The sequence below is a fragment of the Trichoderma virens genome (assembly GCF_000170995.1).
Source record: "Trichoderma virens Gv29-8 chromosome Unknown TRIVIscaffold_61, whole genome shotgun sequence".
NCBI lineage: Eukaryota > Fungi > Ascomycota > Sordariomycetes > Hypocreales > Hypocreaceae > Trichoderma > Trichoderma virens.
In genome coordinates, this window is record NW_014013688.1 from 49,428 (window position 1) to 69,215 (window position 19,788).

Below are 19,788 nucleotides of genomic sequence, written 5' to 3' on the forward strand. Positions count from 1 at the left end.
TGGATATTCCTGCCATACCTTTCCTTTCAAGAATTTTTTGGGCAAGTCTTAACGCGAAATGAAGTTTGTATCATTATTACATCTCCTTTCCTTTATTGGCTCAGGCTATGCCTGTGGCGGGCATAATGATGAGAAGGAATGGAGTAGCGAGGAATTGGCAGAGTTGGAGGCAAAATGGGGACACGAGGTATGTATTAAGTTGACATCAATATTGGTAACTCATAATAACCGGATACAGTGGTCGTTCAATGGCATCGGGTCTTTTGCTCACTTGGATTATGTCAAATGTCTCACCAACCCTCAAGAGACATATGACATCGCAATTATCGGGGCGCCTTTTGACAACGCTGTCTCTTTCAGACCAGGTAATTACTCTCAGATTCTTAAGATGGTGACTTTTACTCATACTTTTTCCAGGCGCCCGATTTGGACCCAGGGCTATCAGACAAGCGTCTTCTCGCCAGACCTCGCTGCGTGCATTCAATCCTCGCGCAAACGTCAATCCGTACCAAAACTGGGCAAAAATCGTTGACTGCGGAGATATTCCCATTACACCCTTCGATAACAATATCGCAACCGAGCAAATGACACAGGCGTTTAAGAATCTTGGCAGAGCTCGTCCAACAAGCTCACTAAGTCAAGGTCGGCCGAAGCTCATCACGCTTGGTGGAGACCACAGTTTGGCGCTGCCTGCGTTGAGATCCTTGAATGAGATTTACGGCAGGCCAGTTCGTGTACTTCACTTTGATGGTATGTATTTCCAACGAACATACGACTAGTAGGCGAAAGGCTAAATAACATTAGCCCATCTGGACACTTGGGATCCTGCTGCGTACCCATCTGCCTGGGGCTCAACACACTTCACCCATGGCTCGATGTTCTGGATGGCTAACCAAGAAGGCCTGCTGTCAAACTCATCAACAGGTCAGTCCGTTCACGCCGGTCTGCGTACCCGCCTCAGCGGCACGGACTGGGCAGATCATGAATCCGACACCGCTCAGAACTGGGTTCGCTTTGCCGCTGATGAGATTGACGATATTGGCACCAAGGGTATCATTGATGGCATTATGTCGGTGCTGGGAACTGAGGATCCTGTGTACTTGTCTGTTGATATCGACGTATTGGATGTGGCTTTCGCACCTGGTACTGGAACCCCTGAGCCTGGTGGTTGGACAACCAGGGAGCTTATCAGAATTTTGCGAGGCATTGAGGGCTTGAACATTGTTGGCGCTGACGTAGTCGAGGTTAGCCCCGCTTACCAGGGAAGAGGTGAAGAAACGGCATTAGCGGCAGCCCAAGTTGTATATGAGATTTTGAGCTCTATTATCAAGAAGGGCCTGGAGGATGGAGCTAAAGAAAAGCGAGGGAGCGGAAGAGATGAGCTGTGATAAAAGAAGCTGTATAAAACTGTATATAATATACATCGACTTTGGTTATTGTATCATAGTCACAAGGCACACATGCCATGCCAATTACATATTGAATAAGAAAGAGCTCACTATGGGTTGTTATATATATCAGTGACTCTAAATGAATTGCTCTATGCTGGAAACATTACATTGTAAGCAGTGGGTTATATAAAGAGATCATCTATTGGGTACTGGTAACTACTCGCGTCTAAAAAGTTACGATCCGCTGGATCATGGAATTGTCCATGTAGTCTTCGAACAAATAGATTGAGAATTGAATCGTAAAAACTTTGAATGGTACGATCCTTGTCTCTCCAGTGATGACGGACAAAGACACCACGGCATTTGTCGTTGCCGATATATGGCGCGCCATTACCATGATCACAAGGAATAACACGTAATTCGTCTGGTTCGTTGTAGTCATAACGGAGGTGATATCCAAAAGCTGCTTGCTCGTGCGCCCATTCTTTTAACCATCGATCGCAGCCGGGGTAACGGTTACCAGTCGGGCAGTTTTCCCACGCATCAAACATTTCTTGAGTTTGATTACTCTGCTGGGCGATAATGAATCCTGTATTCCAAAGTAATCGGCCCTTGGAATCTTTGTTGAAATCCTCATCGGGATCTTCGGCCATGGCGATCAGCGTCCGTGGCGTTATGTTCCAAAGGCTCATCAGCCATTCGAGTGGGAGATGAGGATGAATGAATTCGGCATCTGCGTCGAGAAACACTACAACGCTATGAGATTTGAGTGCTTCTTTTATCATGGGAACCTTAACCCAGGTGCCATGTCGATCGTTGTAATTAGGGGCCCGCACAAGTCGGTAGTCGTATCCGTGAATCATTGCTGTAAACACATTTCCTCGTTAATATTGATTCAAGAATGTAGGAAACAGAAAGTGAATGTATCGTACAATAGAGATAATGATTCATAAACCCAGCGGTCCGGCCTGTTATCTTCGCTAGCTCTGGCTTTTCGCTATTCAATATCTCGCCAGTGTTTGTGTTTGGCCGGCTATCAACGTCGAGGATAATTAGCTTCTTGCCGAGCGGCTCTGCCCATCTATAGGTGCCACTAGGTATCTTGTAGTGTTCGCCATTGTCCGCGACAAATGACTTGGAGGCGATGTTGTGTAAGTATGGTCTCCATAGCTGTTTCACCAGGTATGACATGTCAGTCCAGTTTGCAGGCGATCCATCTCCGAAGAAGTGTCTGTTTGAGTATGGTAAATTAATTGCACTTTCACTTCACATCGCCCTCCTATTGGATGTATCTGAAACAACAAGGGTTACTAACGGTGGTGGCAAAGTCGTGTCAGCCATGTAGAACCCGGCCGTGTAGACGATAATGCCGTAAGCAAGTAAAAAGCTCGCTGCTGCCAGCGGCAGCTTGAACTGTCGCCATCTATAGTGCCACTCCTCCCGCTCTGGGAACCTGAAAAGAGTTACCCCTCGATTGACGTGTTCCTGAATTCGAGCTGCAGTCCATCCGACACGCATGTCGAAAAGGCTTCAGTTGCCTGTGTTCTCGTTTTGGTGCACGCTGGCTGTTGATATTGAAAATTTTCATTCATAAATTTCCACGAGTTTGTACGAGATATTATATACAAGTGAGAGTAGCATTCCCTGTAGAGGAAGTTACAAAGCAAATACGAGTTATCATTAGCCATTGGAGTGGGTGGAGTAATTGGATGGCAATTTAGAATGTCGGTCAAAGCATACATACAGCTCTGCAGCTGTTGTTTTTGTTGACTGCAGGGTGACCCCTATCCGATCTGCCTCATCAGATCTCGTAGATTATATATATATAAAAGGTCCTGCCCCTAACTTTATATTTAGATAACTAAAACCTTTAATAAATATAATATACACCCAACCTTTTTTTTAATAGGTTATAAACCCAGATTACAACTAATGATAATAACCTCTATATTAACCAAGATTACTGTCTTAGATTAACAGTATTAATAAGCTGCTTTTACTAATATTAAATAAAAAACTAAAATTTAACCCCTGGCTAAACTAACTTTTAAAATAACTATTAATTTAGTAATTAAAATAATTATAATTACTAATTTTAAAATAATCTTAATTATTTTAATAAATAATTTCTATTACCTTTATTTTATAAAATTAACTAACTATTATAGATTAATAAAATAAAAAAATAAAAAATAAATATAATTTATAATTAAAACTGCTGTAATTAATAGTAGTATTTAAATTTATTTAAAAAAATTACTTTTTTATATTTATTAAAGTAATTAATAAAACTTTAGTAAAGGCTTTATAATTTAATTATAAAAAAAGCTATTATAGTAAACCTACTATTTTTAATTTAATACCTTTATTAAAATAATTAATTATAAAAGTGCTATTATAAATTTTTAACTATAATTAAAATATCTAAAGTTTAAAAATTAAAAAGTTTTTTTAATATCTTTAATTTTAGTAAATTAAGTTAAATTATTAATTAACTATAAACTTTATTTTTTTAATTTAGATTTAATTTAATATTTAACTGCTGTTTAGTTATTAAACTTAAATATATTAATAATAATAAACTTAGGTATTTTTAAGTTTACTATTAATATAGCTGTTATTAAAAATCTTAAATTATTAAATAGTTAAATTATTTAAAAAAAAGAAGTTATAAATATAATTAAAATCTAAAGCTTTAAAGATTTTATAAAAAAAAATAAAAATATATTAAAAAAAAAATTTAATAAATTAAATAATAATTTTAAAAGTAAAAAAGAATTTTAAAAAATATATTAAAATTAAATTATTATATTTATATATAATAAGCTTAGTTATTTTATTTATAAATACATAAAGTAAAAAGAGATTTTATCTACTATTTTAAATACTTTAAAGATTAAATTTAAGCTTTATAAAAACGCTGTTTTTTAAGAATTTAATTAAAAATATAATAGCTTAATATTTAAAAACTATATAAATATTAATAATTATATAAAAAAGCTTAAGGTAACTTAAATTAAGCTTAAATAATTTAATAAATACTATAAAATTAATAAAGTATATTTTATTAATAAGTTTTTTATAAAGCTTAAAAAAAATTATAAATATTTTTTTATAGTATTTTATTAAATATATAGTTTATTTTTTAAAAAGTTAAATAATAAAGTTATAAAAAAAGCTATTATTTTTAATAAAGCAGTTATAATCGTTAAATAAAAAAAATTAAGCTAAAAGTAATAATTAATAATATTTAGTTTTACTATAGCCTTTTAATTTTTTTATATATATTAATATTGCTATAAGCTTAGTTATTTAAAGGAAAAATATTAGATATTTTTCTTAAAGCTTAAACTAAAAAATATAAAATAATAAAAAAGAAAACTATAAATTAGATTTAATTAATTAAAAAAGGAAAAGGAATAATTAATAATTAAAAAGGTAACTGCTGCTTTAGCCTTTTTCTAAAATATAAATAATAAAGGGGATAATATATTACTAAATTTAATAAACTGCTTTTTATTTATATTATTTAATTATTTAGCTTTAGTAAAAGCTACTATATTTATAAAAGTTAACTTTATAAACGTTTATATTTTTAATAATAGCGCTTTTAATTATATAATTTATACTAAAGAAAAATATAAATTACTATATTAAATAAAAAAGACTTTTATTATTAATATTAAAAAGATAAAACTTACTTTTAAAAGTATTAAAATATATTAGCTTTAAACTTTTATTTATAATAATATTAAAAATTTCCTTTTATAAAATACTTTTTATATATTAAACGCTAGATTTAACCTTATATTAATTTTAATATTAAATTAAAAAAGCTATTATTTAAGTATATTTAGCGGAAAGGTAGTTATAATAAAGAACTTTATTATCCTTTTTATAGCTACCCTATAATATAAAGTATATATTATTAATATATTCTGCTATAGCCTTACTGCCTTTAATATTAAAAACCTAAAGCTATAATTATAGTATAATTAACTAAAGTATTTTAGTAAAAATAATATAAAGGATTTAGTTAAAAAGGTAGAAGGACTATAACTTATAGAATTAGTTAAAATATATAAAGTTTATACTACTAGTAAATAAATTAAACAGCTATATATAAATAGTATTAAAAAAAAAATAAAACTATTAAAAAGCCTATATATAAATATTATAAAACCTTTTTTAATTATAAAGTATAATAAAAACTAATATTAGATTATATTTTTAAATAATTATATTTATATAAGTTAAGTGTTTTTAATATAAATAAAGTTTATTTTTTACTTAATTTTTAAATAGCTATTGGAATAGTTAAAGATTTTAATAAGGCGGTATTATTATATTAAACTAAATTAAAAAAGAGAAAATATAAATTATTTTTTATATACTTTTTATAAAAATAAAAAGATTAAAATTATTTATACCTATGTTAATTAATATTAATAAAATAAAGTAATTAAATACTTTTATTATATTTTATAAAATAAGCTTATATTTATATTTATAAAAAGATAAATTAACCTTAAATAATAGTTTTATATAGTAAAAACTATTAACTATCTATATATAATCTTATTTAGTAAAAGACTTAAAGTTACGCCCTATAAGGCTTAATATAGCAATAGGCTTAACCTATTACATCTTTAAGTCTTAGGGTTAAAGGGGTAAATAATAATAATCTATAAAAAGAAAATAAAACTAAAGGTAGTTCTCTGTTAATTAATTAGCTATTAAAGAAGTTAAAATTATATAGTAGTATAAAATAGCTAAATTAAAATTACATTAAATATTATATTTAAAAAACAGCTATTTAAGGTATTAATAGCAGTAATTTAAAGTATTAAAAACACTTAGTACTATATTAAACTATTAATTAATTAATTCCCTTTAACTATTAAAAATATATTACTAAATAATAAAATAATTAATAAAATAACTACTTTAAAAAGTTAAAATAATAAAACTATTACTTTAAATAGCTATTAAAAAATTAAACCTATTAATAATATAAAAGATTTTATTATAAAAAAAAGAAATATATTAATTTTTAATTTATTAAAAATATTAAAAAGCTTTAGGTTAATTTAATTAATTATTAAAATTATTATAAAGACTACTTTAACTGCTAAAGTTAATTAAGATAAACTCCTTAATGCTTTATATACTTTTATAAAAGTTATTAAAGTATTAATATAACTGGGCTTAATAATATTAGATAATAAAGTTAAAGACTTTAAAAGTTATTATAAAGCTATTTATTTAAAAAAATAAAAGTATTAGTTAAAAGTAATAATAAATAAAATATATTTACTAAAGAAAAACTAAATTTAAGAATTAATAAACTTTTTAAAAGGCTGAAAGCTGCTATAAAAAAAATAAATATATAAAGTAAAAAGAAATACAGAAGGTATTATTAACTATTATAAAGCCTACTATATAATTAAAAGCTTTAATTAAAAAGAAAATATTAATTATAATAAAACCTTTATTATAGTAGTAAAGTCTATAAGCTATAAAATATTATTTACTATTACTGCTACCTAAGATTAAAAAATTAAATAAATAAACGTTAAAACAGTTTTTTTATATAAAGAAATTAATAAAGAAATTTATATTTATTAATTAAAAGACTTTAATAACTGCATTAGCTGCATCTATAAGCTTTAAAAGGTGCTATATAGGTTAAAGTAGGCCTTAAGAATTTAATATTAAACGCTAACTACCTTCCTTACTGGGCTAAAGATAACCCCTATATTAGCTAACAAAAGTATCTTTATAAGAAAAGGTATTATTATTATAGTTTACGTAAATAATTTACTATTATTTAGTTTAAATAAATAAACTATCTAAGAAATTAAAAATACTTTATATAAAGATTTTTAAATAATTAACCTTAAAGCTTATAAATATTATTTAAGTTTTACTATTAAAAGAGATTAAGCTTAGCAGTAATTTACTTTTTTATAAAAGGGATATATTTAAAAGATTTTATATTTTTATAATATAAAAAATTATAATTTAATAAAAACCTTTATGTTAATAGGCTTCTTAAATATTAATGCTAGCTTAAATATAATAAAAAATAAAAAAGGAAGATATATAAAATAATTTAAATTAGTTATATAGGTAATATTAAATATATAGCCTAATATTATATTTTTAATATTCTTTTACAGCTGCTTTATTATTAATTTAAAGAAATTATATTAGTAAAATATATAGTAAATCCTCCGTTACCTTAAAGATATAATAAACTATATATTAATATATAAAGGTAATTTATAAATACTATAAAAATATATAAATATAAATTATATAAGTAATAAAACCAGCTGGTACTTTACCTATAGTTATATTTTTAACTTAAGCTTTATAGTTATTAACTGGTTATTAAAGAAATAGATAATTATTATATTATTTATCTATAAAGCTAAATATATAAGCTAAATATAGGCAGTAAGGGAAGCTATTTAGCTACAGAAGCTACTTATAATTATTACTTTTACCTTATACTTCGTAAATAAAATAACTATAATTTATACTAATAATTAAAAAGTTATTAATTTTATATAAAATCTAGAATTTTACAGCTATATAAAGTATATTAATATATAATATTATTAAATTTATAAGAAAATATAAAGGTAAAAGATATAGCTATAGTATATATTATTAGTTAATAAAATTATAAATAAAATAATTAAACTGTTGTTTATAAAGGTTTTTATTAAATTTAAGGAAGTAATAAAGGTAAGAAAAGTATAATTTAATAAGCCTTGGCTAGTTAGCTTAAATAGGAGTTAAGACCTTTTACCCTATAGTAAGACTTTATATTTTTATAAAACTTCTCCTTATTAAAGGCTAAAAGAGAAAGTTAGTTACAGAAGGTATAAAAAGCCTATTTATAAATTAGTGTGTGTATTTATAGGGTAACTTAAATCAATAAGCTAGATTAAGTGGGAGTATTAACTGCAGGGTAACCTTTATTTAATCTACCTTATCGGATCTCGTAGATTATGTATATATAAGAGGTCCTGCCCCTGACTTTGTATTTAAATAACTAAGACCTTTAATGAATATAATATACACCCAACCTCTCTTCCAACAGTTTTCTGGTTTGCTTTTCTGGTCCTAACCATTTCAACAGTGATAATTGCAACTTCAATGATATGGACCAGAGGACCATACCCACCAATAAGTCTGCGCCCCTTTTGCACACGTAACTAAGAACGTAATCCCCGAGGTCTTTGGTCTCCCCCACTCGATGGATTAATATCAGTGTTGGTTGGTAGAAGTGGTAAGCTGATAAAGCCGTAAACTACTAGGCCGCAGGTGTAGCTGCTGCTCAGAATCGAGCTGGAATTTTTTGGATAAGCTGTGGAGTATTGAAAATCTCGTATTCATTTTGGTATGCAGGGCAATTATGGAGTAGAAGATGACGACTTGGTGATAGGGCTGGGACCCCTGCAGGCGCTAGAGTTGTGACAGTAAATGCGGTTATGCTTAACAGAGGGCTAGATAACTTATTTTAGAACGGTTTGTCACACCCAACAGGCATTATCAAGCCAATAAGCAATCCGAAGAATAATCACAAAAAGAATGCCTCTCTGTTAAATTATTGTTTATGGCGAACAGGCCAATGGAAAGATAATCACCGGGACGTACTGTTGCCGTTCATCCTATCCATCCTAGTGCCATATTCGCGTAAAATCATTAAGAAAACCCCTGACACTCCTTCAATAATACACAAGGTTGATTCCTTGAACTATTCCTTACTGTACTACCAGCTCTATTCTCAAAGGTCTAAATCCCATCTAACTCCATCCCTACGTACTTCGACCACCGAAACGGCTACATGTAGTAAGACGTCAAAAATTAACCATTTACGCTCGTAATTCGGCAAATATTTTAGTATAGCTTCATCGACATTAGAGGCCGTTAATCTCAGCACCTTTTTTTTTCATGTTATTTTTTTTTTTAATTTTTTTTTTTTCCCACTGTGTTCCCTGTTAATAGTCATACGATTCCCAGATAATCACACCTACCCGCTTTATGAAGTGTTTGTCTCTCTTTCTCTACTCTTTGGCATCAGTTCTTTTATTGGGAAGTAGTTATTCTACAATTACACGACACACAATATTTTTTATCTTTTCGGGATAATGGGCTAGTTACACTTAAGAGACCTTCTTTCCAAAAGCAGCTATAATTTCTTCTTTCGCCCTTCCGCCCTCGACAGCGAGAATTCTCTCAATCAGCTGTCAGAGATAGACCCACACATTTCTGAGCTACGCCGCAGCTAATCCGCTGTGGGTCTAGGTTCGCCAAATTTGTCCTCCAATTACTCGTAACCTAACAGCAGTACGATTTCTCCCACGTGGCCTTTCTCTAATTGTCGTCTAATTGCGTCTCTCTCTGGACGTTTTATTTAAGAATCTCTGTTACTTACTTACTCCCGGTCGGTTCTCGCCGTCTAATACGGAGTTGCCATTTGGAATTGCTTCCCTTCCGATGCGTCGCCGCTTTGATAGAGGTATTCTTGTGCTGCACTTAACAAGTGTTCCCACCTTACAACCCCAAGAGGCCATGGCCAGCAGTTGCTGGTTATGAGCTCCTGCATTATGGCATCGTCACTTCTTCCTGTATCCCTGTTCGGCGTTATCCTAAAAGGGAGCAACCAGCACCGTCCGTTCCCATAAAAACTTCATAATTTAACCTTGATATTTATCGAGTCAGCGACAGGCATGGTCTCACTAACACGAGCTGCATGACAAAGAGCAAGTAAAACTAGGGTGACGTCAGAAGGGTACTGCTCCCGGATACGACAGGGCAGCATATACGAGCCGACCTGTTCAATTCCCCTTGGACCTGTCTGCTCGGACCATTCGTATTGAGATACACGAGAAAGCCTCTGTGGTAGTTTTTTTTTTTTTTTTTTTTTTTGACGGAAACATTTTTCACCATACTTTTAGTTCATTCCATGTCTGTATTCTTTGGTGGCGTAGGTAGTGATTAAACTCTGCTGCATCGCTCTTAATGTTAAGAGCGACCCAAGGCCATGGCGACCAACATCTGTGGCCAATATTGTGGTGGGAGTCAGGACACCTCCTTCCTCCCGCCCCCCAAGTACTTCCACGGGCTATTACAATGTCGCTTCTTTATGCGTTGGGGGTGGTTCATTCAGTAGTTGTAAGACACTTACGGCTATATCTTCCAGTCCATCAAGTAGCTGCCATGCGTTTCTTCATCCCTCAATACTGCTGCATCAATATAGGTGCTGGACCCATTTCTCATGGTTCGACCCAACCCCCACATGACTATATCGAAAATCATCTTAATGATATGATTGACTGCTCTGTTAATTTCGGTGCCTTTAACCAGCCCAGGATCCACCAAATTGACAATCACATATTCCTTCTTGACTTTTTCAGCAAGCTTCAATATCCAGAAATGAGCAAGTATTTTACTTGTAGGATATTGCTCTGACGTGTTGAAATTTGCTTTATCATCAAAAGTTGATAAGAAAGGATCGGAGCCTCGGTTAGGAAATTTGGTAAAATATATCCTTGAGAATTGGGAGGAGTAGAAAAGCTAACAAAACAGTGGACAGATAGTTGACTTGGAACATCTTCTCGTGGCCTTGTGGACTTAGCTGGAACGACTGTTCAATCACTCCAGCGTTCAGAATGGCCATGTCGAGCCCCTCTAATGTTCGACATTTAGCTGCAAAGTTTTGCACGCTCTTATACGAAAGCATGCCAAGCTGCCATATATCGATTTGGGCGCCTTCGTGCTTTTTATGCAGCTCTGTCGCGTCTGCTTCGCCTTTGGTGGTGTTCTAACGGCCATGATTAACCGACCGGCGTTAAGCTCTAAAAGCCACTTTGCGCAGGCAAACCCAAGCCCAGTGTTTGAGCCTGTGAGGATAGCTGTCTGTCCCGTAACGGATATCCCATTCGGTGGAAGAACTGGCTTAGCGAGCTGAGAGCGAAAGAAGTGGTACCCGTCGCCAAAGCCTAGGTCAGAAGACTTGGAAGTCATTTCGTAGAGACCATAAGCGTGAAAGTAAATTAATTGCACGTATATTCGAAAAAACCAAAATCGTCTGCTACCTGAGGGGTTTAGTTTTACGAGCTACTATGTTGTGCTTAAATACACATCTGGTACCATGTCGGAACAATTGAACGTTGATGGAAGAGGGAAACAATCTTAACACCGCGGCTTGATTTGGTGCCGAGTTGGGCGGGAAACGTCACAGGGAACCCAAACGCCTGAAAGATTTACTTTCACTGGTCTGAATGACCAAAGGAGGCGCTATAAATGAAGATGCTTAAGGCTTTGTCAACAGAACACATAGTAATTTTCCACCTTCGTTCTCATCTAATAAGGGTGCTTGTCTCGGGTAGTGGGCCTTTTGCTTACAACGCTTTACCATTTTAAGGAAACAATCTTGTCTTGGCACAGAATTGAAGCTAAATGGTGCGGGAGATACTAACAGGCTGTACTAAAAGTTTGGATTGGTTCCCTTTTTAAGCAAACAATATCGTCTTCTCTTACTCTTCCCGAACAGCCACTTCACGACAAATATCCCTGTGGTATCGGCCCTTCTACAAAATCTGACTGGTATCGCAGTATCAAGTCAACTTCTCTAACCTGAGATGGCCCAAGAGCAAAGTGCCCTCCAGGCGCAAAAGACACATGGCAGGCGGACTTGGCATCAAGCAGCGTCGCGATCTCGAGCTACTAGTAAGCATATCTAACACCCTTTCGAGAGCGAGATATCACTAATAATGCAATGTAGCAAAAACATTCGAATTTATTGCCTCTCATTCTGTTGGAAGACCTCATCCAAATGTCAGAAAACTCATCAGAAGCCACGTTATGCTCGGGAAGAACATAAAAAAGCACCACGCCGAAAAGGTTGAACATGAGCCGTCACGAGTAGCTAAAGTCGTAGAATTCAGCGAGAGCGGGAAGACCGCGACATCGACAGTATCGACCAAATTGACTATTTCTACAAACCAGTCACAAGTTGCTGCCGATGCTATTGTATTCATCGTACCCCGTGCAGAGTGCGGAAACCAGACCGCCATTGTGTCGTTTTTAGCGATTGCCAGTCCATAGAAGCCTCCTCATGATCTAGCGTTAACCACATTCTCCAGTCCTCTAAACAGTTCCTCACAGGCTCTTCTCTACAAATGTAAGTTCAATATTCAGTATTCTTCCTCCTCAGTATTCCCCCTTAGACAGCGCTCACCATTGGTTGATAGATTTTACGACTGTCAAGGAAACAATGTATCCTGCCAATTGGTATGTTGAGTCTGACTACTTTAATTAGCGTTTCTTCCACTGGCTCTTTGAAGCCGAATCTTATCTGCAATCCATTCTCTTTAGTATGAGCGCTTTCCAAGATATCCTGTCGTTTAGATCCACCAAACGTTTGAACTTACCTGGTGTCGCGATTGAGTTTTCCCCAGAAACACGCCAATACTTGGGAAATACTATTAATCTCTTAAATAAGCAAATACAAGATTGTCATATGCAACTCCATGACAGCACTGTGGCAGTCGTTACAAGCCTCGCTATGATAGCCGATGCAATAGGCCACAATCTTGCCTGCAAGACACATGTTGAAGGGTTAAAACAGATGATACATGCGAGGGTTGTTTAAACATATTTAGAAGCAACGGCCATGTGCAAATGAAGATCTGTCGGTGAGTCAGAAATGCACATACTGATAAGATTTTACTAATTATATTTACCAGTATTGACCTAAGATGGTCTCTGAAAACTGGCAGCCACTCGACTTTCTACAATGGCGAATTATCCTGGGAGGCGCTCAACATGGGCCGCGAGTGGGGTCTCAATTTGAAAAGGTTGACCGAGATGATAAACTCCTCCACTGGTCACTGCTGGCCAATGGAGGTAACAATCCCGTTCCCAGTGTGGCTAAGTTATCTCTTTCCTCTCAGTCATACAAGCCCGGATGCCCAATTAGTATGATTAACAAAGATCTGGGTCTTGCTATAGCTGAGGCAGAAATTCCAACGCGCCTCTCCTGCTTGTGAAAGCGAGTCGCGAAGCTTACGACATTGTAAACAAGGAATACTGTGGCCAGGATTTTTCCGTTATTTATCAGTGGACAAAGGTTACATCTAGTAAGTAGATTATACTAACAATATAATATACTGCTTTATAACGAACTGGGTCCGATATGTTAGTATAGGTTAGCTATTCCGTAAAAGTTACATTATCTCTCCAGCATAATATCCATAATGCTTGCTACTCCAGTTTACAGAGAAAAGGTTGAAGTACTCAGAACTGTTCATAATAAGTTCTAGAGGAGAAGTTTTCACGGTTGTCGTAGCTTATTTCGTGGGGTTTTCCTGGTCTGTTCGTTTGCAGATAGTAGTTAATTGGGTTTCAGTAAAAAAGTTTTTTTTTTTTTTTTGGGGGGGGGGGTTAAAACAAAAAGAATGCACAGCTGCCTAAGATCACCATATCATCTAATCACTTTTATATAGTAGCTTTATCTAAGTTTCGGTTTTATTATACGATAGTACTAAAAGCTGACATTTTATACTGTCAAAATAGGCAGCGAGAATACGGTCTTCTAATTTTTCCTAGAGCCATATCTAATTGTTTGGTTTATGTGGAGCCTGAGTCGATATGCCTTCTACCTAGTATTAGTGGCTAAAATCCCTCACCAGTTGGCTCATCTTTAATAATATATAATATTATATAGCCCCATCATTCAAGTGTCTCTGGCTTATCAATCTAAGCCTGGTCTCTCCGTCTCATTCTACTCCAAGAACTAAGATACTAGAGAATTAACAACCATGGCGCCTTTCCAAACAGACGACAGATTCTTCACCAAAGACTGGACCATAACCCTCCCCTTTCACCCAGAGCCGAACCTTAAATTCATCCGCTTGACGCCCGCTGAGACAGCCGCATTTGTACGCTTCGCAGAAGGAGCCGTCAGCCCACCAAATCCGACGAGCACCGAAGCCCCACCACCGCTTGTCCCCGGAGAAAGAATGCAGAAGATGTACGCCGAGTCTCGGACCCGACACCACGCTCTCGACGTATTTATGTCCTTAGAGGGCAAGTTTGTAGGTTGGGGAGGAGTATTTGAGATCACAGCCCCCAACGAGAAGCCGAGTGTCGCAAACATCGGTATCAGACTAAGCCCCGAAGTCCGAGGGAAAGGACTGGGAAAGGTGCTTATGCAGGTCTTGCTGCGGTTGAGTAATGAAGTGGATGCGGATATTATTGAGGCGGGTACCATGAAGTATAATACCTCGATGAGAGCAATGGCGAAGAGCGTCGGCTTGGTTGAAACCGATGAGATTAAGGAGATTCCTGGTCAGGGCGTCGTGGCTGAATTACTGTTTAAGAACATTGAGAGGGAGAAGTGGAGAGATCTTGATATGGTGGTTGAGTTTAAGGATCAGATTGCAAGTGAATAAATACGTATGGGGTTAGCAGGTTCTAGAAAGCACCACACTTCTTTTCTTTCCCTTTTTTTTTTCCATTTTTCCAAAACCGGATGTACACTGCAGGTAGTAATATTACCACAACCTAATCCCTAATATCTAGATAAAGTTATCTCATACATAAAATCAATCTTCAGTCCTGCTTTCCAAAAGATACTGAAAGGGTGCAAAGCCTCAGTAATAAATCAATTCCGGGCGAAAATATAACTCGGGTATAGTGTGGTTTTATAACTATTATCTTAAGGTACAGGATACGCAAAGAATATGGGCCGCGGCAATTGTAATGAGAGCTTTTGCGTGATGGGACTATAATGAATTTGTAATTCGGTGTATATTTTGTAACCTACGTATGAATTCTTAATTCCTGTGGATTAACCTATGATAGGACAGAGTTACCGTCTGATGAGGGATGCCTTATTTATCAGCTACAAAGAAGTGAATCGCTTCACGTTACATTATTCATCTCCGCTCCGTCGGAATTAACCAATGGCTTCCGGTAGCCTTCCGGTGGACGGGCAGCCGCAACTGGGTCATGTTTGACATGCTTGACGCCACCAGCTCCAAATGTGGATGCATTAAAGCCCAAACATATAAAACGAGATCTTGTAATCTCCCTGAAAGTGGCACTTAGTTCTTGTTCACATTTCTACCTAGTTTCAGTCAAAATATCCCTTACAACTCATGATGATGCAAAACAAAGCTCTTGTTTTCAAGAAAATCCCCCTTGGCTTTCCTGTGCCCGGGGAACACCTTGCTGTGGAGCCGGTGGACAATAATGCGGAGGATGTAGCGCCTCCAAACGGCCTTATCTTGAAATCTCTCTACGCAAGCTTTGACCCTTACATGCGTCCTCGCATGAGACCTGCAGAAGTCAAATCATACACGCCGGCTTTTGCACTCAACCAACCTATCGATAGTGCCACCATCGCCAAAGTACTTCAATCCAACAATCCGGCTTTTCGGGAAGGAGATTTAGTAATTGGTCACCTTCCTGTTCAGCAACTTGTCACGGTGGATGGCGGCCAGGCGGCCAGGCTTCGTCAACTTGAGAATCCGCTCGGTATCCATGATATCCGAGTGTTCCTCGGAGCTCTTGGTATGCCGGGTCTTACTGCATACTCATCTTTATTTGAGATAGGAAATCCACAGAAAGGAGAGACAATTTTCGTTTCTGCTGCTAGCGGTGCTGTCGGCCAATTGGTTGGTCAGCTCGCTAAACATGAGGGTTTGAAAGTTATTGGGAGCGTCGGGTCCGACGAGAAACTTGACTACATAATCCGAGAGCTCAATTTCGATGGGGGCTTCAACTACAAGAAAGAAAAGCCCGCAGACGCACTGGCTCGGCTTGCGCCAGGCGGAATCGACATTTATTACGAAAATGTTGGAGGGGAACATCTTGAAGCCGCACTTGACGCGTTGAAAGACTTCGGTCGTGTGATTGTCTGTGGTCTAATTTCACAGTACAATGCGGCTCCATATCCTATTAAAAACATTGACAATGTGTTATTTAAACGTCTAACTATGCGAGGATTTATCGTCGGCGATCCAAACATGGGCGATAAGTATGCTAAGGAACATCAAGACCGTCTTCAACGGTGGATCAAAGACGGCTCATTCAAAGCCCTTACGCACGAGACAGAGGGCATTGACAATGCAGCGGAAGGTTTGGTTGGAATTTTCCATGGAAATAATATGGGAAAAGCTGTTCTGAAGTTTTAACTTCTTTTCAATACAGTAATTCAACGAAGTGATAGACATAAAAGACTTTAAAACGTGAAGATGAGGTGGCGAGGGAAGAAAGCAATAATTTTACAGACGTCCTGCCATATCCTTGGGTTGGTCTTGTTGCTTAGTAGGATAGTTATTCAAATCAACCCTCATCGCCGCTCCTGGAAATAAAACACATGTCTCATTATTCTATAACAAACATCTTAAGAGAAATAAATCCACGTGCTAACTCTCTCTCTATTCATAGTCTCCAATTAATTGCTAAGCTACTGTCCTATACAGTGAAAATATTGCGGTGTGACAGACCAAAAAGTGGCTTAGCAAACTCCGTCGGACTTATAAATCAAAGTTTATCCTCAGCTGCGGCTCTTCTCTAGTCACGGAATTAAGGTTTATCCAGGAATGTACATAGGTACTTAAGTAAATGCCAGGTGGGGCGCGGGTAAGTCAGGACTCTTCAATGCATGCATTAATGGATGCCTTCCTGGACTCCGAGCTGTTCCGTCGGAAGGGTACACTAATCCTGAGCGCCCCGCGAAGTACAGGAGGGCCGTGACGTCAACTCCTAGGTTACTTTCCTGGTAATAGTTGATTGGCCTCTCTATTTGAGATACTGTTTGTTTAGTTGCTACCACTCTGCAGAGTTCTGTGGCGCTGGGGTAAATCGGATCGCTCGGCCTCACGGATCGGTTGACTCTCCCAAAAGTGCTAGTTCTGAAATTAATATACCACCGCCAACCAACTACACTTATAAAGACGTGACCATCCCAACGTCAGTTTGAGCATCATCAGCCCTGATAACACCTAAAATCTTCATCAGTTCAACAGAAAGGAATTAAATTCTCAGCAACAGTTTGTAGCAACCATGGCCAACTCATCTGATCGCAAGCCCGCTCCAGACGCAGCTGAGGCCGATGCCTGGTTCCCGTCTCCTTATTCTCTTACCCAATACACGTCGCCTAAGACGGATTTTGACGGCGCAAATTACCCTAACGCCTACAAGGGCGGCAAATGGAAAGTGCTCTTGATTGCGACACAAGAGCGCTATCTCAAGATGGCCAACGGCGAATTCTTTTCGACAGGCAACCACCCTGTGGAGATGCTTTTGCCCATGATCCATCTTGATGCTGCGGGGTTCGATATCGATATTGCCACGCTTTCAGGCGACCCTGTGAAATTTGAGATGTGGGCTTTCCCAAATGAGGATGAGTCGGTCAAAGCTATCTACGAGAAGTACAAGGAAAAAATCCGTAGCCCGCTCAATCTCCACGACGTGTGGGGTAAGGGCTTTACCAAGGATACTCCCTACCTCGCAGTGTTTATTCCTGGTGGCCACGGTGTCTTAAACGGTATACCCTTCTCGGCAACTGTCGGAAATATTCTTCGGTGGGCCCATGAGAACCAACGCTTCTTCATTTCACTCTGCCACGGGCCAGCCAGCATGCTCGCTGCCGATGTTGGAAAGCCTGAGGGTAGCAAGTTTATCTACGAGGGATATCAAATTGACGTTTTTCCGGATGAGCTGGATCAGCAGGCAAATGTCGAAATTGGCTATATTCCGGGCAAAATGGAGTGGCTGGTCGGCGACCGGCTCCGACAGCTCGGTGTCAAGCCGCTCAATAGAGGCATCAACGGTGCCACTCATCGGGATAAGCTTGTTCTGACTGGTGACTCTCCATTGGCATCAAATAACCTTGGCAAATTGGCTGCCAAGACACTTCTTGAGGAGGTTACCAAGCTCCTATAATTTTCTTCTCGCACAAATCCAACAAGAAGGGGCAGGAAGGAAATGTGGAAAGGACGTGCAGAGAATAGTTAGGTAATTACATAGGTGATAACAATGATAGGTGAGATTGCGAGTGCTTGCATAAACTCCTGGTTTCTTTGTAAATTGTAGTTGTATCAATCACATCCTCTACTACATGCTCTTGAATTGCTATATTATTGATGTTGCTGTCGATGAGTAGTGCAGACACCTCTACGTTCAACATTTGTTCTCCCGCGAGCTTTTTATTGGGCCAGTTAAGCTGCTGGTTGATGGTATGCGCCCGATAGATTGCTTATAGCAGCGCCTGGACTGTGATTAGCTGCCCCAGTATGTAGACTAGAAAACAATGATCTAATATCTATATTCTGCAAGATGAGGAAGTTGGTGTTTCATGTGCAGAGATTGCAGTGCGATTATATCATTCTAATTTGACCTGTCGGATATCTAGTAATACTTAATTGAGTTTCGATACCGCAAATCATGATTTCGGAGAGGGGAAATAAAAAATGCAATGTGATGTTCTTCCCCGCCATCAGTTATAATAGCTATAGACCATTCTTATTACTTCCATCCTTAGTAGAAAATAGTAGGACCCTATTACCGTGCTAGCACGGTGCCATAGGTGCCAACAAGGTGCCAACAAGGTGCTAGAAGGTGCCAGCTGGTGCCATAGCACGGCATGGTGCCATAGGTGCCAGCACGGTACCGTAATCTAGCACAGTTCCGGCTAGGTACTAGCAATAGAGCCCTATAAAAAGGAAATTATAGGGAGTTTTCGTACTGTGATAGATAGGGGCTATAGTGGTATAGGTAGATATATTAATAGACTTTTATTATTTCCCTGTTTGACTCCCCTATAATACAAAATTTCCCGTAAGGTAAAAAATAGTTAAATTAAGTAAGATAATAGGTATAATATAAAGTATCTGCTTGTAAAAGCGGGATTTCCTTTTTTAGATGTGCAGAGCTTTTAGTACCTGTGGGTACGTTTGGCACCTCAATAGCACCCATTTAGCAACTTTTGGCACCTTGCTGGCACTGTGCCAGCACCGTGCCCATCTATGGGACTATACCGGCAGGGGCTCGAGAATACTGCACCCTGCCATCATAAGGCATGGTACCAGACCTCCATAGGTTTCCACTATGGTTCTCATAACTTGAACACAGTTCTTACGCATAGCGGCTTCTAGCCAGAATTGAGAGTGTGTCTCTCCAATTGTGGTTATCTGCATGTACTAAGCTAAGCTGTGCGACCTGACTACATGTAGCTGCTAATTGTGACGTCGCCTTAAGGTGGGGTAAGCATGTTCTCTTTAATAAGTCCGACGGAGCCCATCCGACATTTTCTGTTTAGCTCGAACTTTGCAAAATTGAGCATCTCCGTCGGAAGGCGTTAAAG

General features: G+C 36.9%; 7 protein-coding genes across 7 annotated transcripts; 5 read left to right on the top strand and 2 right to left on the bottom strand.

The window, feature by feature from the left end:
* Positions 1–58: 58 nt before the first annotated feature.
* TRIVIDRAFT_151736 (uncharacterized protein) lies at positions 59–1,388 on the top strand (the record flags this gene model as incomplete). Its single annotated transcript, XM_014100536.1, has 4 exons — positions 59–187; positions 239–365; positions 418–750; positions 805–1,388. 4 exons carry the CDS (start codon positions 59–61, stop codon positions 1,386–1,388), a joined length of 1,173 nt encoding a protein of 390 aa, XP_013956011.1.
* Positions 1,389–1,573: 185 nt separating this feature from the next.
* On the bottom strand, positions 1,574–2,582 carry TRIVIDRAFT_151735 (uncharacterized protein; the record flags this gene model as incomplete). The annotated part of the gene is made up of 2 exons (XM_014100537.1): positions 1,574–2,256; positions 2,324–2,582. The coding sequence occupies 2 exons, from the start codon at positions 2,580–2,582 to the stop codon at positions 1,574–1,576; spliced, it is 942 nt and encodes a 313-aa protein (XP_013956012.1).
* Positions 2,583–10,598: 8,016 nt separating this feature from the next.
* On the bottom strand, positions 10,599–11,435 carry TRIVIDRAFT_191903 (uncharacterized protein; the record flags this gene model as incomplete). Its single annotated transcript, XM_014100538.1, has 3 exons — positions 10,599–10,959; positions 10,991–11,219; positions 11,255–11,435. 3 exons carry the CDS (start codon positions 11,433–11,435, stop codon positions 10,599–10,601), a joined length of 771 nt encoding a protein of 256 aa, XP_013956013.1.
* Positions 11,436–12,052: 617 nt separating this feature from the next.
* On the top strand, positions 12,053–13,735 carry TRIVIDRAFT_70829 (uncharacterized protein; the record flags this gene model as incomplete). The annotated part of the gene is made up of 7 exons (XM_014100539.1): positions 12,053–12,140; positions 12,196–12,466; positions 12,557–12,594; positions 12,665–12,704; positions 13,160–13,319; positions 13,498–13,552; positions 13,686–13,735. 7 exons carry the CDS (start codon positions 12,053–12,055, stop codon positions 13,733–13,735), a joined length of 702 nt encoding a protein of 233 aa, XP_013956014.1.
* A 498-nt stretch (positions 13,736–14,233) lies between these two features.
* Positions 14,234–14,866, top strand: TRIVIDRAFT_191904 (uncharacterized protein; the record flags this gene model as incomplete). The annotated part of the gene is made up of 1 exon (XM_014100540.1): positions 14,234–14,866. The coding sequence occupies one exon, from the start codon at positions 14,234–14,236 to the stop codon at positions 14,864–14,866; it is 633 nt and encodes a 210-aa protein (XP_013956015.1).
* Positions 14,867–15,577: 711 nt separating this feature from the next.
* Positions 15,578–16,612, top strand: TRIVIDRAFT_191905 (uncharacterized protein; the record flags this gene model as incomplete). The annotated part of the gene is made up of 1 exon (XM_014100541.1): positions 15,578–16,612. One exon carries the CDS (start codon positions 15,578–15,580, stop codon positions 16,610–16,612), a length of 1,035 nt encoding a protein of 344 aa, XP_013956016.1.
* An 833-nt stretch (positions 16,613–17,445) lies between these two features.
* TRIVIDRAFT_216175 (uncharacterized protein) lies at positions 17,446–18,483 on the top strand (the record flags this gene model as incomplete). The annotated part of the gene is made up of 1 exon (XM_014100542.1): positions 17,446–18,483. The coding sequence occupies one exon, from the start codon at positions 17,487–17,489 to the stop codon at positions 18,366–18,368; it is 882 nt and encodes a 293-aa protein (XP_013956017.1).
* Positions 18,484–19,788: the final 1,305 nt, after the last annotated feature.